The 27,743-nt window shown below is 35.7% G+C and overlaps 1 protein-coding gene across 3 annotated transcripts; it reads left to right on the top strand.

Annotated features, from left to right (window-relative positions):
- The first annotated feature begins 1,208 nt into the window (after positions 1–1,208).
- Positions 1,209–27,172, top strand: LOC127806778 (uncharacterized). 3 transcript variants are annotated; one of them, XM_052344292.1, is made up of 16 exons: positions 1,209–1,322; positions 7,499–7,791; positions 7,879–8,007; positions 8,112–8,319; positions 9,809–9,955; positions 10,721–10,795; positions 12,656–12,727; positions 14,004–14,075; positions 14,687–14,758; positions 14,948–15,019; positions 16,052–16,123; positions 17,208–17,279; positions 20,576–20,719; positions 23,539–23,610; positions 25,258–25,404; positions 26,388–27,172. In XM_052344292.1, the coding sequence occupies exons 2-16, from the start codon at positions 7,561–7,563 to the stop codon at positions 26,570–26,572; spliced, it is 1,770 nt and encodes a 589-aa protein (XP_052200252.1). In that variant the 5' UTR covers positions 1,209–1,322; positions 7,499–7,560; the 3' UTR covers positions 26,573–27,172. The 3 variants fall into 3 exon arrangements, with proteins under 3 accessions (XP_052200252.1, XP_052200251.1, XP_052200253.1); XM_052344291.1 differs by having other exon boundaries at positions 7,495–7,791; XM_052344293.1 differs by lacking the exon at positions 1,209–1,322 and having other exon boundaries at positions 7,495–7,791; positions 8,093–8,319.
- Positions 27,173–27,743: the final 571 nt, after the last annotated feature.

Genomic DNA, 27,743 nt, shown 5'->3' with positions numbered 1-27,743 from the left:
TGAAATTTTAATTTTATCACTGTTTTTAATGAGTGAAAATTCAATAGAGGAAACTGAAAATTTACCCCTATGGGCACAAAATTCGGTGCCCAAACTTGGCTAAAAAATCATTAGTCTTCCAAGAAATGGCCAAAAGAAAGGAATATGTTGTGATATGATATCCAAGGTTGTTGGAATTTTATACCATGCGAAAAAGTATTTTATTATACAATATGGAAAGTGTTTCATGATAATACACAATACAATAGAAATGGTAATAAATAAAATACTTTTCACATTATATATTAAGGTAAATTTCACCCTTTTATGTTGTGTAAAATTTTGATATCCTTAAATATTATAGGATTCACCCCCCCCCCACTTGGAGATATGTTTTATTTAAAGTATGATGATTCTCACTTATGGAAAATAGAATAACTTTGGGTTTGGATTTTGTGTGTTTAGCCTCTTGTTTAAACTGTTCTCGTTGAAACAAACTTTTTAAGGGTAAATTTTGATCCCCTTGAGATTTGGTACACTTAACAGAGTAATTTTTACATTTTAAAAATTACATCAATTATGTTTAGTATTTAAAAATTATATCATATTGTAAGATTTATGTTATTAGGAGTATTTGTGATATTATATATACTTACTTGAATTTGTTAGTATTTGTATGATAGCGGGGGCCAACATAATTTTTATAAAATGGACATTTTGTTACAATTTAATAAAACTTTAGGGTACTAGGTAAATTTACTCAATTTTAAATTTGTTCCCTCGCCATTGTGAAGTTATCTCACTAGAAATCAACAAATTTTTACTTAGGGCATTCTAATAAGGTCCTGTTTGGTCAAGAATTTCAACATGGTCTAAGCATGTAATGAATACCGGCCTAGCGGACCGAATTGGGCCACGCCTCAGCAGTGGAGGTTAAAACGGCATCGTATTTCAGGTACCAAAGGGTCAAAACGGCGTTGTTTGATGTGTAAGTTTAGCATTATCGGGTACAAAAGTATCGCTTTTCCCGCCGGGCCCACGGAACCGAACGACCACCGAGTTGGGCCAAGCCCTCTTATCTCATCGCCGCATACCAACTCCTTAGCGCCACGTGGCGAGGATCAACGGTCTGGGACTCTGCTCGGTCCCACCTGCTCCTTCTACACCTTTCTCTCTCCCTCTACTCCATACCCCCCGCTTTCGTGCTCTTTCCGGTTTCTCTCCCCCCCTCCCCCCCCCCCTCTCTCTCTCTCTCTCTCTCTTCGATTTTCAGTTCGAACTGATGAATTATCTAAATCATTCTCCGATCGGATGATGATCTTCTGTGCTTAATCCTGCTTCAGGTCCGTGTTTGTGTATCTACCCATGTATTATATTTTTGTATAAATATGTTTACTGTTGTGTGCTCGTGTCTTCATGGTTTCTCTATGTCCTTTGTAGTTAGCTCTTTCTTTATGAGGCTTTTCTTAGGTTTTGTTGAATGTTTAACACTGATGGTCTGCAATTTCCGTGGATTGATAAGTGGCTGGACTCGTATGTTTCATGTTCTCCATGTCCGTTTGTCGTTATGTATATGTGTTTGTTCTTTTTATTTTTTATTATTCGCCTGTGAGACTTCCCTTACTAGTTCCAAATGAATTATTAACTGGAAAGTGCTATTCTTTAAGAGTTATACAGAATAATGGTGTGGCCATGGCATTTTTGAGGATATAAATGAACTTGATGAATTATTTAGTCCAAGTGCGCCACATATCATTCTTATTAAAAAGTATGTACAATGTTGTGTTGGTGTAGTATTACCATTGGCGGTTAAGAGAAGATGGTTTCATTTTTAAATTGAATGAAGATATGTTCTGGCCCCTGCCTGTTGTTCAAACTAATTTTTTCATATTTAGTGCGTTATAATCACGAGATAATACTGTGTTCAATATCTCTTTGACTCTTTGGGCATCTGCTACACTATTATGATGGGTGGCAGCATGCCTACTTACTATTGATATATACTGCTACGATTCTCAACTTAGCTTTTGTTTTGAGTAGTTTAGTTGTTTTGTTACAGGGCATCCTAGTGGAGTGACTAGCTGGTAATCATGTGTCAAGTCCCTAGTCCTAACTGATGTTTTCTTTGGAGATAGAACTGGAAATTGAGGGAGAAATAGCAAGAATTGAGAGCGAACAAACAGCATATCACAGAGAACAGACGGAAGTGAGGGAGACTGATAGAAAGTAGGGGGGAAACCTGGAGAAATGGGGGAGAAATCTGTCAGAATTAAGGGGGAAATCAGAGAGAATAATAGGGGAAAATGAGAGAATTCAATAAATTCTTCATAACTCGTAACATTGACATCCAGCCATGAGGGTTATGGCTGTTATATATAAGCAGCCCACAATTCTATGGAACAGTTACCACTCCTCCACTACTAGTAACTACTCCTTTAATTACTCCACTACCTTCCCACTATTCCATAACTAAGAATAATCAAATAATAAAAGCAATAACTCACTACTTCAGCAAAATAAGTAAAAATAGAAATAAAAATAGCAAGCTGGTCATGACATTCTGTCCCCCTTAAAAGATTTATTGTCCCCAAGAAATCATGATCATTGGCTACACCTTCATCCAACCTGCAGCATCTTTTTCTCCTAGGATCCTTTCTGCCACTTCAATTTCTTCATGAATTTCTTGCAAATCAGAATGAAGGGGCTTACTTTCATGAGTTTCCATTATGGCCAAGTCAATACACTCTAAGCAGAACTTCCGATCATCTTCTAGGAAAACAAGGTTCCATTTGCTCACAGCTGCAACAACGGGGTTTCCCATCGAATTCATGAAAAGGGCAATACTTCTGGACCCTAATAGGATGCTCTCTATATTCAATTAACCCTGCAGCATTTGTTGGTAAGAAATGCTTGCAGACATCATATTTTGGGTGATAGAGCTCCATATAGCAGATCTTATGATAGGAATCAGTCCCCAGCATAGAAAACTCCTCCTTGAAAATTGGTTGATTGCAGGCATAGCATCTGAAACATTCTCGATGCCCAACTGCTCCCAAGCGATTCAAGCTTTCATAGCCTATCTCAGTGTTGCAGCCTACACATGCCCTGTACCCTGCTGATTTCCAGCTTTCTTGTACTGCTTTGGCTGGTTGTTCATCCTCTTCCAATGGACACTCATTGCCTTCTAGAATTTGTTCATCCTTCTCCTCTAACAGAGAATCCTCCTGCAAGTTGACTTTTGGAGTTCTAGGAATCAAGTCATTTCCTGGCAGTAGTGTTCCCCAATAATGACAGGAACTGGACTATTTTGCTGAAAATTAAAATCAGAATACTCGCTAGAAAGTAATTCCGCTGGAAGACTAACCCTGTTACCTTTTGGCTATCAAGATCATGAGTTCGTCCAACTCTTTATTGATTTCTTCCTTGAGTACTTCCTCCAGCGACTGTAGTCTCTCAAGAGTTCCTTCGGCCATCTGTCAATCGAAATTCTTCAAAATTGACTGCATATCACTGATGTAATAACCACCTTGTTCTAATTGAAATCAACTAGTAGGAACCCTAAATCACAGCCAAGAAACCACTGCTCTTATAGCAAATGTCAAGAATAGCAGGCTTAAAATCTTCAAGATTCGGAGTTGATGTAATCATAACCTTCTCCAATGGCACAACATCTTTTGCTGCCTGCTTGCTGATGTACCCCAAGGGTCCATCTTCAACCGATATCTCTTCCAATGGTGTTGTAGTGATTTTTTCTGCAACTGCCACTCCTTTCTTGGCATCCAATTCAGGATGTTCCTTAGCTTCTTGTAAGTAAGAAATCCGAGGAAGGACCCCAATGCCTACTTGAATCGATTCTATAGTATGAGAAGGAGGGAAGACCTCTAGCGTTCCTAAGCCAAGTGCTAGGTCCTAAACACTCGGGACTCAACATATATGAGAAGGAGTTCCTAGCAATTTTGATGGCTGTTGAAAAATGGAGGCACTACTTAGAGGGAGGAAGATTTATAATCAAGACTGATCATGAGAGTTTGAAGTTTTTGTTGCAACAAAGAGTTAAAACACAGCTGCAGAGGAAATGAATGACCAAGCTCATGGGGCTAGACTATCTTATCCAGTACCAAAAAGGGAAAGAAAACATTGCGGCTGATGCACTTTCAAGGTTCCATGAAGAAGGTAGTTCGACAGCCATGACCGAGGTGGTTCCCCAGTGGTACCACGAGGTGATTGACAGTTATGAAGGGGATGCAAAGCTTAAGCTTTTGTTGGAAGGGTTAATGTTGGGGGCCGACGTGGGAAAGGGGTATACCTTAAACAAGGGAATGCTGAGATATCAAGGAAAGGTAGTAATCGGAGATAAATTAGATTTGAAGAAGAAGATATTTTAGGCCTTACATGAATCACCCATGGGGGGTCACATAGGAGAACAAAACACGTATTTAAGGGTGAAGCGGGTTTTTTATTGGCCAAGAATGAAGTCAGAGATTAAGGGATTGGTGCAAGCCTGTGATACTTGTAAAAGATGCAAATCAGAGACAGTAGCCTACCCGGGGTTACTACAGCCCTTGCCTATTCCCGAGTAGGCTTGGTCAAGTGCATCAATGGACTTTGTGGAGGGGTTGCCAAAGTCGGAAGGTAAGGACAACATCCTAGTAGTGGTGGATAGGTTGACCAAGTTTGCACACTTCATCGGATTAACCCACCCCTACACAACTCAAGAGGTGGCTAGAGCCTTCTTAGATAGGGTGGTTAAATTGCATGGAACTTCTAAGACCATAATTTCAGATAGAGATTGAATTTTCACTAGCACAATGTGGCAGGAATTAATGAGATCACTGGGAACGAAGCTGAGCATGTTGACTGCTCATCACCCTCAAACGGATGGCCAAACCGAGAGGTTGAACCAAAGTCTTGAGACCTATTTGAGGTGCATCTGCCTAATGCAGCCTAAGGAATGGCACAAGTGGCTGGCCTTGGCTTAATGGTGGTACAATACTTCCCACCATTCCTCCATTAAGATGACCCTATTTGAGGCCTTGTTTGGATACCAACCGCCAGTTCTACTTGCAACGGGAGAAGAATCCAGGGTAGCTTCGGTAGATGACTACTTGCGAAAGAGAAAAGAGGTGACACAGCAGCTGGAGCAGGAATTGGCTTCAGCTCAAAACCGCATGAAGCAGTTCGCGGACAGGAAAAGGAGCGAATGAGAGTTCGAAGTGGGAAACGAAGTATACTTGAGGTTGAAGTATCCTCACCTCAAGTCCATCACTCGGGGAAAGGTGACCAAGCTTAGTCCTAAGTACTACGGGCCATTTCCTATAGAAGCCATGGTGGGAAAGGTGGTATACCGACTAAAGTTACCGGCAGGGTCGCTCATTCACCCTGTATTCCATGTGTCTCTTCTTAAGAAGGCAGTGGGAGAGCAGCTCGTAAGTGCGGCTCTACCCACAATTCCCATGGAGGCTAGGCAAGCAGTGGAACCCGAGGTTATTCTGGAGCGAAGAGTGATGTACAAACATGGCGTTCCCCTTATGCAGGTGTTGGTCAGGTGGCAGGGAAGACCCTTGCAAGACAACACCTGGAGTACCTACCGGATCTTCTCAAGCAATTTCCAAGAGCAACTAATCTCTTTAGTATTTCTTGAGGACAAGAAAATTGTTAAGGCGGGGGAAATGTCACGAGAAGAAGCTTTCGAGCCTAAAATTTAAATTTTCTGCTTTGCTATTATTGTTGCTAGTTACTACTTATTGCTGTAATTCCTTATGTAGAATAGCCTTTATTTTCTGTTATGTATTCTAGGAGTCGGTTTTGCCATGTGTAGAAAGGGGTAGAGAATCTCAAGTTTGTTATGAGAGTAGGCCCCACCTGGCAGGGAATCTTCCCCCTAGGTGCCAGTGTCGTACCTGAGATTTTGGAGCCCTGAGTTAGAAATATAAAAGTGGGCCCCTAAATCGTAGTGTACATTCAAAATTTATTTTTTTATAATAAAATATCAAAAAAATAAATAAATATTCATACCATATCAAAGAATGAAATAAATTTTTTTCACAATGATCAATTAAAAACTACTCTTTTTACAATTTTGAAGGTAAAAATATCAATCAAATTAACATAATCAAATTGTTCGATAATTTTTTTTTTAATAGATGACATAGTCTATTCATTCAATATGTCTTATCACATAGTATACCCCAAAGGGTCAGCTATTACGCGCATGTCTTAGCCTATTGTCTGATCAACTAATACTACATTTTAATTTATTTATGTATTGTAATTAATCTTAACTTTTAGTAAACACTAAATCAATAACATCAGCAAATATATATATACACACACACACACACACACATACATATCCATATATATATATATATATATATAACGAGTTTAGGGTTGAGCAGGAACCAAATCCAATTGGTTGTGGCATTATAAAAGTGTTAAAATAAAAAATAATTATTCAGCCTTAACTATAATAAGAAAAAGTAGTGATTTACATAGGTGTTTTTGAGAGAGAGAGAGGGAGATTGCAAGAGAGAGAGAAAGAGAGAAATGTTAGGCATTCTGCAAATTTTGGAGAAGAAGAGACTTTATACATGGGCAAAACTATCATTTTAAAATAGGGGCAAAATGATCAATTTATCCCCAAATTTATGGGCCCTAAATTGATAGAATTTTTGGGCCCTGAGACAACCGTCTCTTGGGCCACACTATAGGTTCGGGCCTGCCAGGTGCTAGAATATATCTGCCCACCCTCAACGAGAGGAAGGCATGAATGGAAAATAAGAATTCTTATTGTTCCCTTCTCTAAAATTCTCTCCCTCTCTCTCTTTCTTACTCTCTTTCTGTTCTTCTTTCTGGATTGCTACCACTCTCTCCTCTCGTTGTTACTGCTTCTTGTTCGTGTATCAAGCTCTTCTAATTCACATTGGAATTGGGAGAAGGCGTATTGTTAGGCCAAGCCGCGACATAGATATGGTAACAGCAATTTGTTGATGTTTACATTCAACATAGTAAGTAGCAAGATGATGATTGTCCACTCTATTTTTTAGCATTTCACTTGAACTTCTATCTTTAATTCTAATTTTCCTGCTGTGTTATTTTTCTTGCTGCTAGCTTTTATTGCCTGTGTATAAATGCAATTTTATCCAGATTATTCTTTTTTTATTTTTTTCTATTTTGTGTGTGCTTGTTTGTAGCTCTAATTTCTTTGTATTTGGTAATAGTCTTGTATTTTTTTTTTTTATTTCATTTTCTTTGATAGGGGAAGATGCCAAGTGCAAGTGGTTGTGTCATGATGATATGTTCTATATGTATTCTTTAAATTGTTGTGTGTGTATGTTTTTTCCTTTCTTTTATTTTTATTTTTTGGCGGGTTGGGGGAAGGGACAATAGAAGCGGGCAGCATTTTTGAAATTGCTGGACCAAGGACACAGGTATTATGAATTAATTCCAATTATCTCACTTTCTGTTTTCCCTTCTTTTTGCATGTTTTTGTGTGTGTTTTAAATTTGGGGCCAGGTAGAGTGCTTAGACAGACTATTCCACAAAGGAGTTCAGTGATGATGATGTTTGATAGTGCCTTCCATGATACCAAGTGATTACTACCGAGGTCATTCCTCTATGGGTGGAATCTGCTCAAGGAGAAGAGGCCGACAGGATACTGAGGATGGTGTCTGCAGGACAGTCTCTCGGAGGTACTGTAAAATTGGGAGTTCAAAATGGCTTGGAACATCATTTTCCCGTCCTACAGAAAATTGTCCTGGAGAAGCCAGCTACTCATCTCTTATGGAACTATGCATTAATAAAATACGGCAGGTATTTTCTCCAAACTGCATATTTGCTTTACTTTCATGGTTTTGTGACCCGACATTTGAGTGACATTAAGTTTCTTGAATGCAACAGGAGATTGACAAATATAGTTCATTTAGTATGCTTCCAAGGGACATAAGTCAACAGATATTTAATGAACTGGTTTTCTCCCAGTGTCTAAATGATGTTTCTCTTAATGCTTTTCGAGATTGTGCTCTTCAGGTAATTTATAGGTGATTCAAAAAATAGATGGAGCAGATATTTTTTCTTTCACTATTAATTCTTAGTAACAGATTCCTATTTCAAGGTTGTCCTCATGTTGGCAGGATATCCATTTAGGAGAATATCATGGAGTAACAGATGATTGGATGGATGCCATCTCCTCTCAGGGGTCATCTCTACTTTCAGTTGACCTTTCTAGTTCTGATGTCACTGATTCTGGATTAAGTCTCTTGAAAGATTGCTTAAGCCTCCAAGCCTTATCATTAAATTATTGCTCCCAAATTTCAGATCTTGGGTTAAAACGCATTAGTGGTAATCCTTCCTACTTATTTATGTTGGCTATGTTCCTGCTAAACATATTTGTCCAATACTTTGCTATCTTCCAGATTTAGGTTTCCAGGGAGAACTGGATTTGAGGGTATAAGATTCTTGCCTCTCAGCTTTGCTTTCGATTGTAGTTAGGTTTGGCTAGTAACTTTTATCAGGATTGTTTAGTGATATTGTTAAAATTTTCCTGTTTTCATTGTTTCTTCATTAGGATGGACATAATTGACTTAAACAACAATGAATGCTTTCTGACCTGGCGTACTTTTCCTAAAAAAAATCGGTTTTTTCTTTGAGAGTCTCAGCAAACAAGATTTGAAGATTATATATTTTTGTTAAGAGTTTTTGTCTCGAGTAAGGATGATGTTGGCTTTGGTAGTGAGTCTGTATCATTATCTCAGAGGGTATAGATAGGCGGTGGCCAACTGTAATTAGAATTTAAGTTGGGGGGTAAACTGGTAATGTCAATACCCGGTTATGTAATTGCCTATGAGTTAACGCCCTAATTTCTATGAATAGGGCAGAGTGCTAGGCGTTTAGTATGCATGATATTCACGAGAAAGCTTAAGAGAAAAGTCTGTGAACGATAGCTCTTTGTAACCTTGTATGCTTGTAATCATGGGGCGCTAAGGCTGTACTGATCTCGTTCTAATCAATCAAAGAAGGCTGCTCTTGGAGGGTTCTAAGGCTGGATGTAGGGTTGTCCTAAGAGGCAATCTAAACCAGGATAATTCCCGTGTTATTCTTGTGGTTTGGTTTATGTTTCTGTCAATCTTTCAATTCTATTCTACTGCATTTAAATTTATTCTTTAATTTCCAATTGATCTGTGAGTGAGTGTGATAGAGAGGTATCATATCCGTCTAAAGAATCTGTTTCCAGTGCTCCCAAAATAACAATTTTCTTTAGTGACAATTGCATTACATTATAGGGTACAAGGGCTTATTAAGGAGTCAATCACAATTTTGCATCTGGAAGAGAGTTGATGATGTTATGTCTTTAGCCAGACAACCATACATTAGAAGTATGGAAGCTAATTTTTAGATGCAACAATTAGTTCATGCTGTAGACCTGTGTCGTATAAGAATCTCCATGATATAAAAGGGTGTTCCTAGATCACAAGACTCCCCACCTTGCGAGGGTTGGGGAGGGTTATTTTTGTACACAACCTTACTCTTTCTTTGCAAAGGGGCAGGCTCCACAACTTCAATCTAACTTGTGAACTTCAGCCATATAGGATAAATCCTACTGTTGTTACTAAGGGTCACCCTCTTAAGAACCTTCATGATGTGATGGAAGTATTTTTATGGATAATAAATGCTGCCATAATTTGGTTATGATTTGATTCAGTTGTCTGATACCTGATTTAGAAACGATGCGTGTATTATGATTCATACATTTAATCTCGCTCATTCTCTGTATTATATTTGTTCTAAAACTAAAAGTCCTATGGTTGATAATTTTTATTGTACCCCACAGGACTTTTGAATTTGACATCTTTGAGCTTAAAAAGGAGTGATACTGTGACTCCTGAAGGAATTCGTGCCATTTCTAGCTTAGTTAACTTGGTAAACTTGGATCTGGAAAGGTGTTCAGGAATTCATGGGGGCCTTGTTCATCTGAAAGGTTTATTCTTTTCATCTCTCTCTCTCTCTCTCACACACACACACATGCGCACCCGCCTTTGTTTTAAGTTTTTCGATAAAAAAGCCAATAACTAGAACTGACTTAGAGGCAGGGTGTCCTATACAAAAAGGAATAGACAAGAAACCAGTGGTTCTCATATGTCTAGAAGTATTAAAGAGATGACTAAGCACTGCATGAAGGAACACAAGAAAAAGAAGCGTCCTTCCCCAAGAGGGATCTTCAAACTGTGTAATTGAACTCTTGCTTGCAAATTAAAGTTTTCTTATCTGACATCTTGGTTCTTTCTTAGTGATATAAATCCATCAGTTTTATTTTTTTTCCCCTTCCTCTTTTGATCCTTTTAACCTGGCAAATGGTTTTCTTTGCTTCTGGGAAAAAATATGGCTTTATGAGGGAATCTAAACTGCACCCTGTTGTCTGCACCACTGTAAGTGGGCATGGATGGCATTGCATATGCACCTTTCTGAATTAGCATCCCTTATCATTTTTGAAACCACAGCAGTCTCTGGTTGTGGTATGTGGATGAGCACATGCCTGAGGCCTCTAAATTTAACTTTAAACCATGAATTCATTGTCGAGTGAGAAGGACTAGGAGGCAGACCTCTTTCTATTTTATGCTCTACTTTTCCTCATAGCTGCTATATTAGCTGTTAATATAATGCTGTTAGGATATCATACTCCTATTTATTTCCTCTCATTCTTTGTTTGGACTTGTGCATTGTAATAATTTTTTTCTGCTTACAGGTTTGATAAAACTCGAGTCTCTTAATATCAGATGTTGTAAATGCGTCACAGATTCAGACTTAAAGTCTCTTGAAGGTAATTTTTCTTGCTCATGCTGTACTGAGTGCTAGGCTATTTATTTACCTGCTAAAGAATGGTTGGGGATGCTGGCTGTCAATAAAAATGTCAAAATTCTGCTAGTATTTTTCTTCTACATATTTAACTTAAAATGCTAGTTTTGTTATTACTAAATCCAATAGAGTTCATGACTCTGAAGGTCTGCAATTCTGTGGTGCTCAATGCTCATCACTTTTTTTGTTTCTGATTTTATTGGATTTTGGTTGGAAACAATAGGTATGATAAACCATGTCCAGCCTGGATTTGCTGTAGCCCTGCAGACATGGCACATGTACTGGGTATCTGTCCACTTAATGTGCCATTATCAGCATATTAATATCTTTATGCTGCAATCCTACTCTTGCTGAAAGCATAACATTAAAAGATACAATATGTTTGCCGTGTGAAGAGTGAATGGACACTATTTATCTAATTCACTAAAGGAAGTTTCTTGGTATAGAATTATGAGGTAGTAATGGGCCAATTATGGTGGTATTTATTCTATGAAGACAACACTGGTAATTGCTATGGCTGGTACAGGTCTTTTACTCAGCCACATTGAGGTCTCAATATCAAATTGTCTGTAGATTGTGTGTTGGCTGTAAGCCTGCCGGGCTTGGTACCAAAAGCTCTGAGGCTGGTGTCTTGGTTACACAGTGACTGTTTCTGGTCATCATTCATCCTCCATATTGCTTTGATATATTTTGTGCAGCATGATATCTGGTATGAGTATTGGTAGGTGGACCTTCTAAAAATTTTGACCTTAGGAATATTAATATACATCTCCAAGAAGGTGAATACAGATGTGGATAAGTGATTATTCAAATGTGCAAAATAAAGTATTATTTTTTAGGTAAAATTTTAACAAAATTTCTAGTTCTCTCTTCCAATCCACGTGCAAGGATTCAAAATATTCCTTGATTTCAAATGCAAACTTCTTTTCCTCTGGCATTATTAAAAATGAAGACTTATGGAGGTTCCAAGTCTCCAATTAAGAGTAGAGGAGTTTGATATATATTCCATACCCTTACCATTGTCATATCCAGGTCTAACACAAAATCCATGTAAAGTTGGAACTATCTATATTATGTATGCGCTGTTAAACATTAACTGGCACATTTAGTTGACCACTTCTTGATCACTATGATTTTGCCCTGGAGTCCAAATTTTTGGCTCTTCTCTCACACAGGAGTCAGTTTGCTCAAATTTTGATATACTTCTTTAGTATTTAGTCTCATAATTATGACATCTTCAATTATGCTACCACAAATACACTCATCATGTAGCGCAATGTCATCTACTTCTATTTGATCTTGTTAAGTTATGTCATATTTTCATATTTCTCATGTCTTAAACTTTTAATTTTTATCTAATGACGTCTAGTTCACGTGTGGCGCAATCATATAATTTCTTCCTGTAAGCCTCGTGATTGGAAGTGCTACCTTTTCCCCCTTGGTCATATTTTCTCTTTCGTCATGCACAATTTCTGCTTATTATTTACATGAAATTTCTTTTCAGTTTTCTTATGTTTTATTGTTGTTTTCCATTAAACTTGAAATATTAGTTACAAATGTGCAATCTCCTGTGATTAAAGGCTATGATTTTTGTATATTAGTTATCGTTGTGCAATCTCCTCTGATAAAAGTCTATGATTTTTGGACCTTTGAACATTGATCAGTTTTTGTTGGCTATATTTGTTTGGCTCTTACTCATCTTGTTAGATTTGGGTATGTCACTGAGGCTATGTTGAATCTTTATTTCATGAAATTTGTTTTGATCTTTCCAATGATCCTGAATTTTGGTTTGTGGTCATGCTAATTCTGCTTTTTTATGTTCCAGGGCTTACTAACTTGAAGGAATTACAAATTTCCTGCTGTAACATCACAGATATTGGAATCTCATACTTGAAAGGTGTTGCTTGTGTTTGTTTTTTGTTGCAAAATTTATCTGCAATATTGACAAATATTACAATATTATATACTTTGCTAATTTTACCATATAGTTGTTAAATGATCTTGAACTTTATTCTTGATACTTGTTCCTAAATGTGCTCCCTCCCCTTTCTTTCTCTCTCTGAGACATACACTGAAACCCACATGTTCAAACAGCATGGTAATCTGTTGCTTAGGCAGAAATCTTACCTGGAGTTACTGAATCAGGATATTTTAAGAGAAGTGATCCACCCTGGGTCGTTTGGTTAAAAACATAAGAATTTTCATTATTTGTATGTGAACCAATCATGCTGTTTATTGCAATGGATTGATGGTATTCTGACTTTTGAGAATGCCTATATCCATAGTGGGCTATGGCAACTATAGGGCTTACATTTGATCACAACTGTTAGCTTACATCATGTCTTGTTGATTTTCAACCATTCACTTTCTGTTCATCTGGATGATGTGTATTCATCCCATGAATTAAATCCCAATTATTTCATGGATTATTTGTCTTTTTGAGGTGCATGTGTGCATGAAGCAATGTTAGTATTTTGAGGTGGATGGTTACATAAAACAACATTAGGATTTTGAGTTGAATGGTGTGAAGGATTTGGATGCTCATAAAGGAAAAGAAATATGATGCATGCATTAAGACTTCTCAATATGTCCTTGTGATTTTACTATTGTTTTGAGTATGTTGACTTAAATATTTAAGTCTCTGGGGGTACATTTTGTTTCTTCATACTACAATAGTAATATTTTCAAACCCCTTGGGGTAGTTCAAGTGGTCGAGCGCACAGGATTCAGATGCTAGATATGCCAAGGTTATGTGTTCGAATTTTGGGCAGTGCGGTTCGTATCAGCTGCTGCTACACAGGGGCCACGGGCATGGGTCTTTGACCCAGGCTTACCTGGTCTCTGGCTGTTGCTCGGTCGGTCGGAACCCGTAGGTTATAGGGGAGAAGGTGACGGTCTCTGTCAAAGGCTTATGTACTGGGGCTTCCTTTGATTCCTACGATATAAACAAAAAAATAGTAATATTTTCCGTTGTTGTAGCATCTCAATAGTTAGTGGTTATTTAATGCACTTGCATTTGGTTATCTAACTTCCTATTTATGCTCTTATCCATTTTAGTTCAGGAACTTCTAACATAATGTTAAGATGCTTTGCCTCATTGTTTCGTGATATTTTTCTGCTAGTCATGTCATACATTTTTCCCATTATGTTGCACTTATACTTTGTTCTTACAGGTTTGCACAAGCTTATTTTGTTGAACATGGAGGGTTGCCTTGTTACTGCTGCATGTCTTGATTCTATTTCAGGTTTGTTTTAAGTGCTTGAATTTTCTTGGAATCCTTAAAATCTGTTGTATGCTACAATAGCAACAGGTATTCTAGTTTCTCCAGCAGTACATGGTAATTTTAGCTGTTCTAGTTTTAGTCATGCCATACATTTTTCTCTTAAATCTTTGTTTCTCTACTTACGTGGTTGGACAGAAAGATTTGATAAATTGAAATAGAGGCTATAAGAAGCCTTATATAAATTGTTGCCTTTTGGAACTTGTAATTGAAATGTAAAGGTATTTTTCTTTCTCTTGTTGAAACTGTGCAGAGTACTAAATTTATGTAAATGACCAATTGTTTGGACAACTTATTCTGGAGTATTGCCTTTGTAATATAGTCAATGTCTAGTTCCTTATCTTTAAAAAATTAAAATTTGGAGATTCTGTCAGTTTTATTGGGATCTTTGGAATAGCAGTTGGAAATAGTATGTTTGATTTTATCAGAAATTGATACTATTGAAGCAACAAATAGTGGTGTACTCATCAACGGTTGCTTCATGGTGGGCGGGAATATTTGATCAGATTGCTATCAAACTTTAACATCCAGATCTGCTTCTGCAACTGATTTTTGATTGAGTTATATTTTTGCAGCTCTTGTTGCATTGTCATATTTAAATCTTAACAGATGCAGTCTATCTGATGATGGATGGGATAAGTTTTCTGGTAAGTGACACCAAATTGTTGACAACATTTAATGTGGTTTGATCCTTGACACCACACACACACACACACAGCCATGAACCTGTGCAATATAATTCAATCATTCTGATGGCAGACTATTATTCTTTTTATCTGTTCAAGTACAAGAATCTTGGTATTTTGGGGCTTACTGCATCATTCACAATTCTGCAGGGCTAAAAAATTTAAAGGTCTTGAACTTGGGGTTCAATTATATTACAGATGCATGCTTATTGCATTTAAAAGGTGCTCTCTCCCCTTTCTGTGTCTGTGTGTGCTATAGCATACATATTATTGTGTTGTGCATGCATTACCATATGCATATTGTGCCTGAGATGTTCTTATAAATGTAATCACAGTATGTTCATCTTTCTATTTTGTGTTTCTTTTGTAACATATCAAAAATACTTCTGGCTTAGTGGCTTTCCATTTGTAAATTAGTACAAATGACACCTTAAAAATGCAGTGCTCTTTTCTGTAAAACATTTAAGACATAAAACTCCCTTCGATTAAGCAGGGGTTTTGGAGTGGCATTCAGACTTCTGTGTTAAAGGCTATCCTAAAAGGAGATCTTGTTTGCTCTCTGTGTCAACTGCTATATGTTAGAAATAGTTATTATAGAATAATAAAAGTTTATAGGTATTCACTGTATTCAGTCACGGTCCTTATATACTTTCATTAATCCTTTCCAGATGGCTTACAAGTTTGTTTTCTGTTGTTCTTGGTCTTTTGTGATGGATTAATTGTCGGCCTGGGACAAAATGTTTTAGACATTTCATGTTTTTTCTAACGTAAAAGCATTTACTGGTAAATTTATTAAAGATTCCTGAGATGATTTGGTGTTTGTAACTTTCAAATGTGAAGAAATTAGGCACTTTCTAGATACTTTGTTCAAACTGAAATACTGCCCATCTAACTTCTGCTGAGTTTAGTTGTTTCAGTGTTTATAAATATTTTGATTTTTCTTTAAAATGCCACGCTTGTATTCTTATTGTTGATTATGTAATAGCTGCAAACTTTTCAGTCTTAGAATAGAATATATAAGTTGAATGTCTCCCTCATTTTTACCCTTGGACCTTCATATGCTATCAAATAATTGTTGATCAAACCACATATTACCCTTTTGGGAAAAAATGATCAATCATTATGAGTGTTGTATTTCTCAGGCCCAAATGTACTGTTGTTTTATTGACTTCAAAGAATCTTGGGAAGGTATAGATCTAGATGGATCCTATTCAAATGAAGTAGTAACTGTGTTTGGGTTGAGCTACCTTGCAGGTTTAACAACTTTGGAGAGCTTGAACTTGGACTCCTGTAAGATTGGTGATGAAGGGCTAGCTAACTTGACAGGTTCACAATTCCAGATTTCCAGTTCAGCACTTGTTTTTATCATATTGGATATGCACAATATAAATTATATGTGATCTGCTTGTGTAAATTTAGAAATGAGAATAACTATCTTTTACAATCTTAACCATGCAATAAGAATTCCCCATTCATGCATTGGTTATTTGGTTCAGGGTCTGGATGTTTTCTATCTTCAAGAAGTAAATGGAAATGGGGAAGACTAAGCATCATAGTCAATTTCTGAATCTTATTACCCTTTCCTTTCTTCTTCCATCGCTTTCTCTCTTGATACTGGTCTTTTTAGCTTATGAAATGCAGTAAAAAATGAAATGGCGCTGGCTAGTTATAAGTGAAGACAAGCTCTGAATTATGTAATGCTATGTTTGGTGGCTGGGGGGAAGAGAGAATGAAGGAAGATGGGGGAGAAAGTAGGAACAGATTATTGGATCTGTTAAAAAAGTTTCGTTGGGTGGGTGGAGGAGAAAGGTGGAGAACAAGAATATGTAGGATATTATTTTACAACTTTACTTTTTTTAATGATATAGTAAACAGGCATTGAGATGTGAAACAGTGAGTGGTCATTTTTTGAACGAGAGGAAGAATATTCTTCTATCTTGTCCTCTCAGTTTTTAGAAGATCATGTTTTTGGCCTTGGACAGGCTTTCCTCATCTCTTATTTTCATTTTCTCATCTCTCTTACTGATAAGGAGATTTCCTTTGATCCTGGCCCTCATCATGTTAATAGAAATCCTACTTTTATGGACAAAAAGAAGGGAAGAAGGATGGCAATGGCAGGATTCATATGGCAGCTTGGGATGAGAAAATGGCTTTCATTTTTTATTCTTATCAAGGTTTATTAGTCATGATGTCATCTTTTGATCAGAAATCTTAGATAACTTTAGCATTATAAAAAATGGCCTTTGGAAGTCTGCATAATGTACTTTATTTGTCTTGTCTTGGATGACCTAGGAACTGCCTACAATGTAAGTGCCAAATGGAGGAGTAATGAATCATCAAGTTTAGCTTGTGAGTTTTCTGCACTGAGATAATCATGATGTTTTGTAACTGTTTTGGTTTTTGTGTGCAGGCCTTCCTCACTTGAAAACTTTGGAGTTATCTGACACTGAAGTTGGGAGCAATGGGCTTCGTCATCTCTCTGGTTAGGCTTTTACCTCTATTTACCCCCAAAAAACAAGAAAAAGAAAAACGAACAGAAAAAATCCTGTCTGTATGGACCGCAAGCCAATGATGTAGTGCATTATTCTGAATTTTACTGCTTTTTGGGAAAATTATAACCAATGCTGGGGTGGTTCATGTACAGTTTTAGTTGTGTGTGTGGCACTGGCATCTAATTTCTACTATTGCTTGTTCCTCCCTCCCAAGGGAAGATGGAAAAAGGAAAAATGGTTTTATTTTACTCTCTGTCAGTTAACCTAAGTCAATCCTATTGCTCTGTTCATGGTTAGTAATTGGTATAGTTTACTCTTCCTGATTTTCTGGGGTGCTAATGGTACAGATTCTGTTCTATGTGTGGCATCTAATTTGTACTCTTTCTTATTCTGCCCTCTAGCCACTCCCAGGGAAAATTGAAAAGAAGAAAAAGAAAAAATGGTTTTATTGTACTTTCTGTTGGTCAACCTAAGCTGTTGTCCCGTGCTCTGTTCATGACCAGCCATTTGTATGGTTTACTTTTCCCAATTTTAAGGGGTTTACATCTAACCAGTGTATGTAGCGAGTACATGCTTCTTCAGATAAAAGAACTCAGCATTTTTCTTATTTCTGATCGAAGTGCCTTCATTGAATTTTCCTAGGAGGATATTGGTATATGGAACTTTTAAGTTTGTTGTTAATGCAGAAAATTCAATGATTCTAGAAAAGTGGATTCTTTTAGCTATTTGAGTCCTGTAAAGATTGATGGTTAATTTATACTTTACATGTTTCAGTATTAAGGTAATGTTTGGTTCACCAGAAATGGAATGGGGTGGCAGGAATGGTAATGGGAATAAGAAAAAAAGTAGGTTGCAACTTTGGAAAGGAAATGACCATTCCCCAGGGAATGCCCATTCTGTCATACATGGCAATGGGCATTTCCCCCAAATGTGGATAGAATCCTCATTTTATTCCATCAAAGATTGTTGTAATTACATTTTTACCCTTCCTTGTTTTGAAAATTATGAAATATCCTTAAGACAAAAAAAATAAAAAAAATATTTTATTAACATCCAAAAATAAAATTAATATTTTATTAGCACCCAAAAACTAAACATAATATCTTATCAGCACCAATAAATAAAAATAATATTTTATTAACAACCAAAAATAAGAATAATATTTTATTATTGCCCGACAAAATGAAAAGAATATTTTATTAATACCCAAAAATAAATATTTTATTATCATCCAAAAAATTATTAACACCCCAAAAACATAAATATAATATTTTATTATTTCTTAGTCTGAGGGCATTTTTGTCATAGAGCTATTGTTTCTTTCTATTTCATCTAGGTTTCTAACGTATCAAATATAACAATAGAATGGAATGATTATTCTATTATAGATCATATCAAATATAACAATGGAATGGAATGGTTATTCTCTTATTGATCATACCAAACATGACAATAGAATGGAATGGTCATTCCATTCAATTCCTATTCCTTTTCCTCTACTCCTATTCCAGCAAACCAGACAATTATTATAGCAGGGATGGAAAAAATATTAAAGCACTAAATGGGAAATATGAAAATATTAACAAGAGACATTGGAAATTTTCTTCCCTTTTATATATTTATGCAAGCAATCAATTTCTAAGTATGAGCCCATAGGTCCATGTTAGGGCTCAGGTGTGTATTTTAGCATTCCTGTACTTTGTACAATCTCTATCATCTCCCTCCCCCTCCCACACTCACCAAAAAGTAAAAAAGAAAAGTTGGTTGAACTCATGCGTGCTGGACAGTCCTATATGAAAAAAGTCCCATCTATATGGATGTCTTTATACCTACATGCCATGTTGATGTTATAAATTTGGAAAACTTCGTGATTTTTATTATATTTCCCTAAAAGTCATTATTTCTAGCATCTTGAATTTTGGTAACAACCATGACATGACATATGCACAGACATGGAAAATGGTCATTATGCAAAATTTAATCCTGGCAGTAGGACACAAGCATGAAGATGTGGCAATACATGCATATATGTAAGAATTAAACAATGATGTATCTGCAAAGTCTCATGGATATCTTGTATCTTATCTAAAATGAGGAATAGATAATTTTGATTAGCTTCAAAGCTGAAAGTGCCCAATTTAATATGCATCACTTTCCAAGTTAGAGCATTATTGCTACTCTAATGTGTTACATGCTTATGTTTAACTAACCATGCTTTAACCCTAAATGAGGAATATAATTGTAAGGGTAAAAGATGCAGATGGCCAGTGGCCACGTGCTTGCTTTTATGAGCATAGAGGAATCATGCCTAAGCTGGTGCTAACAATTAGGGTTACTGTTAGCAAGTGATGCTTAAATGATTTTTACAATCTCTGCACACAATTAAGGTTACTATTAGAAAGCGATGCTTAAATGATTTCTACATTCTATGCACATTACTCCTCTACTTAAGCATAGTTACAATGGAACACCAACAAAGTATTTTTCTGAAATCCTTAGGAAACACTTTGGATGCTCATAAGAGATGCTTTTCCATGTCTTATTTCGTTGAATGTAAAAACATTTTGGGTAACCATGAAAATTTCCAAAGAAGTGGATTAATAGCAAGAAATTTGCTGAACACTGTTTGGAAGCTTAGTGGATGTTTAATGATCAGTATTAAGAGATTTTTGGTCAATATAATAAATTTATAGTCAAAATGGTTAGAAGTTTGTTTCCTATGTGCTTATGATAGTATATGGGTGATCCCAATTACTTATTAAAAAAGTTGTAAAAGAGATTCCTATTAGTTTTATTCTTCATCTTCTTGAGTTTCAGTTTGCATTCTTTATACTTCAGGAATATAAACTGAAGTATGTTCTAGTTCTTGAGTTTTAGCTTGAATTCCTTAGAATTGGCTTTAGATTCAATGAATTTACATCTGTGAGGATAAGACCATTTATTTGCTGCTGGAGCAATTTCTGATCATTTCATGCAAGTGGTAGATTATTATTATACTGTTCAAAAATATTAGAGAAATGTTCTTCTATATGAGTTATACTTATCTACTTGCTCTTTTTCTCGATTCCTGTTGCTTCATTCTTCTTTAATTGCACAGTTGTGTGACTTAGTGATATTCTGTCAAATTATTTTGGCAATTTCTATTGCTGATTCTGCAGATATAAAAATGAGATGTGTTTGTGTTTGTATTCTTTATATGTAATATTCTTATGTATTACGGTTAGAAATTTTCTATTTACACATTTTTGAATGGCCTAATTGTATTCCTCTGTCTCACCCTCAATAGGTTTGACCAGTCTGGAGGACATAAATCTGTCATTCACCTTAGTAACTGACCATGGTTTAAGAAAATTATCTGGATTGACGTCTCTGAAGTCTCTTAATCTGGATGCTCGCCAAATTACTGATACTGGACTTTCACTTCTTACAAGTAAGCATTTCTAGTTCTTACCTGCTACTAGGCTTGTGACGTATTTGTTTTTCTTGGGTGCATGTTATATATTGAATCCTTTTGTACTTAATTATGTTCTGTATTACCTTTCCTTTATATTTTCTAATTGCAATAATAACAATTACATAGGTGGGGTCGGCTACATGGATCCTATATCTCCATGGATCCTTTAGTAATTTGGGTGCTAATTCTTAGCTTTATTAATGTGAGAGTATGTTTATCATATTCATACTTCTTTTGTCTAAGCTATATGTGTGCAGCATGTATTGTACTAATTATATCAATATGCTTGATGGCTCTTTTTAAGTTCATTCCTGAGTTTATTTCTTGGTTTAGGCGTTTGCTACCTTTAAGTATAGTACTGTGTCTGTCTTCCAGTTCTTTAGTATGACACCTGATTCTGGTTAAACTTTTGAATATTGTTTAGTATCTGACAATATATTTGTACTTTTTCCTTCTCTGTCAAGGTGCTAAGCTCTTAATGTCACGGTTGCATTGGCCAGCCATTTACAGTGTTAGAACTGTCTTTGACTTTGGACAACAAATGGGATTATTCTTTCCAGCCTTCTTGAATTATATTCCTTTTAGTTGCTTTTTATTGTGTTCAAAAATGACTTCATGGTGTTCTACCCTGGATTTGTTTGTTTTATGGAGAGTCTGTCAAAGGTCTCCTGAACATCCACCATACTGAAGTTTGCACCCTCCTGTTGTCGAATGCCTTGCTTATTGGCTTATACCAAAAAAAAAAAAAAAAAAAAATCAGCTTATAGATTCAGTAAAGGATGAAATGGAATAATTAGTCAAAAAAAGGGGTAGAGGTAGACCCAAGAAGACTTTGAGAGAGACATTAAAGTTTGATATGAAATATATAGATTTAAATGAAAATATGACAAAAGACAGAAATACATGAAAGTCTAGAATTCATGTAGCCGACCCCACATAGTGGGATAAAGGCTGGATATGTTGTTGTATAGATTCGGTAAAGGTAATCACATTTCTGTTGATACATGCATGTGTGGAGCATAATAGTGCACAATAATGCCTCTATGGATTACAAATGTGTATGCTATCTCATTTAAGTTAAAGATGTGAATTTCCCTTACAAAGATGAATCTAATTTAGAGATATAATTATATAAAATTCCAAGTTAATATGAGTTTACATTTAAGTCCAATCTTTAAACCACTTGGAGAAGGCATATCTATTGATCTGGAAGACCATAAATTAAAATAAAAAAGATGATTTTCCTCAACTTTTGGTGTAAGGCAGAGGGTAGAAAGCTCAACATTCTTCGTTCTCTTTGAAGGAGATTTAAACTTCAATATCTGTTTGCGTTGCTAAGCTTGCAAGATAATGTAAACTTAATCTCAGTTCCATGAGTAGGAATAAGAGTTGATCTGTCTTCAAGGAAAAAAAAAACAAGTTTGCAGGATATTGTGGTTCGATGCAAGAAAAATGTTTTTATTGTAATGCATGTGTAATCTCTTTCAACAGTACCAACCAAAAATTGACTAGCTTCTACTTATGAAGGAAGCTGTATGCTTCTATTTTCTCATTATTTACTAGTATATTAGTTGGGCTCAGCAAAGCCTTGACGTATTTTAGCTCATCTTGTTATAATATGAGATAGCTCAAGGTTGAAGCAAGCCAGAGAATCTCTCCCAAGCTTAGATCAGTAGCTATTTCTCTAACTCATTAGAGTTGCTAATTGACTTGATAAGAATTTCTAAACATTTCAAACATTTCTGAGTATCCTCTTGACATGTGGCTTTTAGAGTGTTAAATATTCAAAAAATATTATAAAAATTAAACTGAGCTAGTGACATGGTAATACCTAACATGAACCGTGTATTCTCATATACATCCAGAACCACAGTGTACAGCTGATATGGCATAAGTAGGGATAAGAATTTCCTTGCTATTCTGATTTCAGCCACTGCCCTTGTTTGCAAGCTTTACAGTTTGAAATTGAATCTCTGCTCAAAGTTGGCTCTGTTATGAAGTGATCCCAAATTTAAGGCTTGAGGTGGAGAAAATATTCGTTGTAACAATGATAAGTGATAATGTATAACAATCCAATTGGAGTCTGTAATGTCTAACTTTAACTCCAAAAATGTTGTCCTAGATTTATTTTGTTTATAAATATTAGAGACAGGTCATATTTTATATGAATAATTTAAACAATGGCAGGGAGTGGCATGATACATTAGTTGGTGATACCATGTCGGAAAAATGATGTGGTATTACTGTTATCATGAATATTTCCTCGACATTAGGGTATATCGTACACAAAGAAGCTCTAGACAAGCTATAGAGCCACCCTAATTTTCGGTTTTCCAAATGATTCTATTATAGTGTTTTGTGGTTCTCTCTTCTATACCAGTGACTAACTAAAAGGATTTTTTATATATATTTTTTTAATAAGCATGACCAACAAAAAGTTGTGTGCTTCAGTTGTTTCTAATTGAATAATGGATTACTTATAGAATCTCAAGTAGTTCTTCAAGAATCTGTTCAAGATATTAAGCTTGTTGCTTGTGTCTTGGGTCCCACCTGTTCTATATGCTTTACTTTGCCACTTAAATGTTACTGCAGATATGTTACTTGTACTTATTTTTTGGCCAGCTTAGAAGAATACATGGTGGTTTATAATGGCATGTGTAGTAACTGGATTCTTCTTTCATCATTGTTTCCACAAGAAGATTCTTCTCTTTTTTTTTTGCTTGTTACGGCATTCTTCTTTTTATGTTTATTAAGAGATTGATCAAATTATTTACCCTCTTCTTTTCTTGGTGCAGATTTGTCTGGATTGACTCATTTGGATCTTTTTGGAGCTCGTATTACAGACTCTGGGATGAACTGTATGCAATGTATGTGATTGTATTCTCCCTATTGATCAAGCATTTTACAGTACCAGCTTTCCTGTCTGATAATGTACTTCTGAACATATGGCTGCACAAAATGATGGGAATTTTATCCCTTTAGTACTTTTGCTTTAGACCCCTTTGGCCAATGTTTATGCTACTATCTATTAAGGAAAATTTTGCTATATGCTCAGATGTTCATGAATGAGGTTGATCTTTATTCCTGTAGTTACATCATTCAAGGATTAGTGATGACATCTACATTCATCTGTAAAATTTCCATTTCTAATCATTTGATTTGAACTGGATTCTGTCTGTCATTACAAGCACTAAAATATAATCAGCGTTCATGAGCTTCATTCTTTTTCCTGCAAATTCCTACTCAGATTGTGTAACCATAAAATATCAATGTTTAATGTTTGCTTGATAAGTGTTCAAAATTTCACTTCATTTTAGTGTTTTCTCTTTTTATGTCATCATTGTAAATGCTTTGGTTCTTTATTTACTTATGGTGGTGCATGTGTTTACACATGCTCATGGTACGATACTTGTGTGTTTGCAATATGTTGAGAATGGAGGGGCATCTTTGTTAACTCGTAAAAGTGAACAGTTATATCTTCTTCTATATTGCATATTAACTTACTAAATTTTTCGTGAAGAATGCAATGTTGAAGGAAATGAAGCTGGAGCTTTTCTAATACTGGTTGAATTTGAAAGTGCATATTTTCCACTATTTCAAAGTATTAACTATTATCTGCATGGGTTGCTCGGTGCTTGTAGTGATCCCTCTTATATGCTGGACACTTGTGTATACTTGTATAAAATTCAGGGGAATCATGTTCCAGGAAATGAAATTCCAAAGTTTTACATTTCATTTGCTGTGACTGTGGTGACTCATGTCATACACCTCCAACTATAGATGACTAATGCATTACTCGTTGAATCTAAGAAGCACTGGTACAGATATGAGACTTAGATGGCATGACAGGAGAAGTACTTGTCAATACAGTAATTTCGGAAAAAGAAATAGGACATGATGCTGTGTTAATACGTCAATAAATCAGTATACATTTTATAATTGTACTTAATAATCTATTCCTTCAGTGCAGATGTATTTATACCTTATTGTCTATCATATCAGAGCATTTATCAGATTGCTAAAATTCTCATTTCACATGTACATATTGAGGAAATTTAAACAGATATTCATGATACCTATTTAGAAAACTTTTCCAACCACAATTAAGGCTTGTAATTGGTGTTTGCAGCTGTTGTATTTTATTTTCAGCTTAATCTTTTAAAGTTTTACGAGGTTTATTTTATTTTTTAAGTGTTGGACACTTATATTTGGTTATGAAAAAAGAAAGTAATAGTAATAATAAAAGACTGGTTTAAATGAATATCTGACATGTATTTGCAGGACTCGAATGAATTTCAGTTTCCCGCACTACACAGCACCACCTTAAAATGACATGTCTCATTTTTGGTTTAATCACAATTCCATCTATTGGTAGTGTTTGTTTAAATACCAACAAGAGAAAGAAATGGGCAACAGAAAGTGTCAATATTTTTGATTTAACTGCACTTACACTTCTGGAAACTCTAGTTACGAAGTAATATTGCTCTTACAAGTTTTGTTCTGTGGTGAACCAGACTTCAAAAAACTCCGATCCCTTGAAATATGTGGTGGAGGATTGACAGATGCCGGTGTGAAGCATATCAAAGATCTTGCTTCTCTGACATTGCTGAACTTGTCACAAAACCTGAGTCTCACAGATAGAACTTTGGAATTGATTTCTGGTATCTCTAACCCCCTTAATGGATTGTGTTCCTCTTTTGTCTTTCTTCTATAACTCGGGATGATAAATTTAGTAGTATTTGAATTGTTAATATAGCATTTTAGCTCCCAAAAAATTAATTTGCAGCACTGGGACTACCTATTCTGTGCTTCAACTTAGAGGCCCTTCACACCATAGCTCAGCTAGGATGTTCAGATCTGTCACATCTTTGGATTTTAGAGGGTCATCTGATTTGATCCTCATTGGATTTTGGGATATCATTTTATTTGTGACTAGAATTTCATTTTTATTGTTGTTCTCCTTCCTTTCATGTTGTACCAACACTGCACCCCCACCCCCTACTATACCACCAAGCCTTAATCCTACTAAGTGGGGTTGATTACTTGGGTTCTTGCTCACCTTTCAGGTGAAGATTATTATGAGTGGCATTAAGAAAACACTAGTGTAATCCGTATCATTCTTCTGTATCTCTGTTTGAAATCGGAGCAGTTTATTGGCTTAAAAAATAGAAACTAAATGTGCTTGGATTGGAACCTAGCCTTTTGGTTTAAAAAGAAAGGTCGTTGGAACAAAAAGTGCTGAAATCTCTAAAAGCAAAAAAACATGATCTTGGATTTTTTTTTCCCACTAGTGATAGACAGGAGAAAATTTTTCACAATCTTCAAGAACTTTTAATAAAATGCAATATTCACCTTATTGTAATAGTACTATTATCCATTTCTAAATATTACTACAAAATGAAGAAGTTACAAATAATACTATTGTAGTATTTTTTTTTCCTTGAATAATCCTTGTTTTACTGCTTGTTTAAGTCGGATTATTTGGAAGAAAATTGGTCCCAAATGGACTTTCAGTTGGATGAGTGATCTTGGGGGTCCTGACCTTGACAAATTTATGTGTCTGATCTATACTCAGCTCTTTCGTCTCATGCTCTTTCTCTCGTTAGTATTTTCACATTGTTGAATTATGATCATCAAAATGTAGGGTTGACACTGCTGGTGTCTCTGAATGTTTCCAACTCCCGCATTACAAATGATGGTTTGCAATATCTGAAGCCTCTAAAGAATCTATGCTCGCTATCACTAGAGTCTTGCAAGGTGACCCCATCTGAGATCAGGAAGCTCCAGTCAACTGCTCTTCCAAATCTTGTGACCTTTCGGCCTGAATAGTCTCGAAGGATCTTCTGGATATTCTGTAAATAGCCTGCTTCATTATGCTACGTCTTGGTGTACAGTTTCAACTTTCAATGTGTATCGAACTTAGAAGTTTCTACCTCGTTCCTCCCAGTATGAAAGAGGACGAAAAAATGGGAAACCACAAAACTGGTACATATCATACATGTGAATCTGCATGGCCCAAGTATGGCTTCATGTAAATACTGTCCGCAGCCGGTTGCTACCACTTTGGAACGACGGGTGGAAGCGCTAACATTTACGTAAAATAAATAAATTTGTCTAGCAGCATTTTGATTACAAAGTGTCACAAAACAGAAAGAAATTATACTGTTGGATTTGATTGCATAAAGTGAATTCGCATTTCTCTAGTCTGGAACAATGAGCGAGTCTCTGTATTGGTGTTCTATTTTGTCGTTTCATGTGTTCTAGAGCAACAGGAATTTCTGTGAGTATAATCTTTCAGGTGTGGTTTCTGTATGTTAATGCAGCCTTCTTCATGCATGAACTATAGTAATGGATTAGAATATCTCGAAAACATGTTTCACTGCTTCCTCGAGAATTTATTAAGTTTGTGGAAAAGCTGGAATTTGTGAAGGCTTGGGGCCTGTTTTCTTACAATCTTTCTGTTATTGGATTCAAACACAATGAAATGAAAATTCAAGAATCCTTACTTTTGCAACACAGTAATAATCACAAATCTCAATTTCACTAAGCTGAGTTGCTTGCGCCTATTTTTGTTCATGGTTATGTTTTTTTTTTCCTATGGTTATATATTTTATAAGTTTATTATATTATGTTATGTTTACAAGCTTTCTTTCATTTTATTCATGGGATTCGTGGGAATGTATTTTTATCAGTCTTTGTTTTTTCACATTTTTAACCATCTTAATATGAAATGAGAATTTATGTATACTAGGTTTCACTTTTATCCATATTAGGTTTCACTGTTACTTTATTATGATCTTGTTTCTTTCTTTCTTTCTTTTGTATTTTTTGAAATGTTTATTTTTCTATTCAAATGAATTTCTCATATTCGGAACATATCATGCTATTGTGTTTTGAAATTCAAGTTGTTTGGAATTTTTAGAATCATTTCATAAGAGTTACTAATTCAAGAATATTTGAATCTAATCTTAGAGAAATGATCTCTTGGTCGACGCTGACA

Source organism: Diospyros lotus, chromosome 7, assembly GCF_014633365.1.
Source record: "Diospyros lotus cultivar Yz01 chromosome 7, ASM1463336v1, whole genome shotgun sequence".
NCBI lineage: Eukaryota > Viridiplantae > Streptophyta > Magnoliopsida > Ericales > Ebenaceae > Diospyros > Diospyros lotus.
This window is presented reverse-complemented; position numbering and strand designations above follow the sequence as displayed.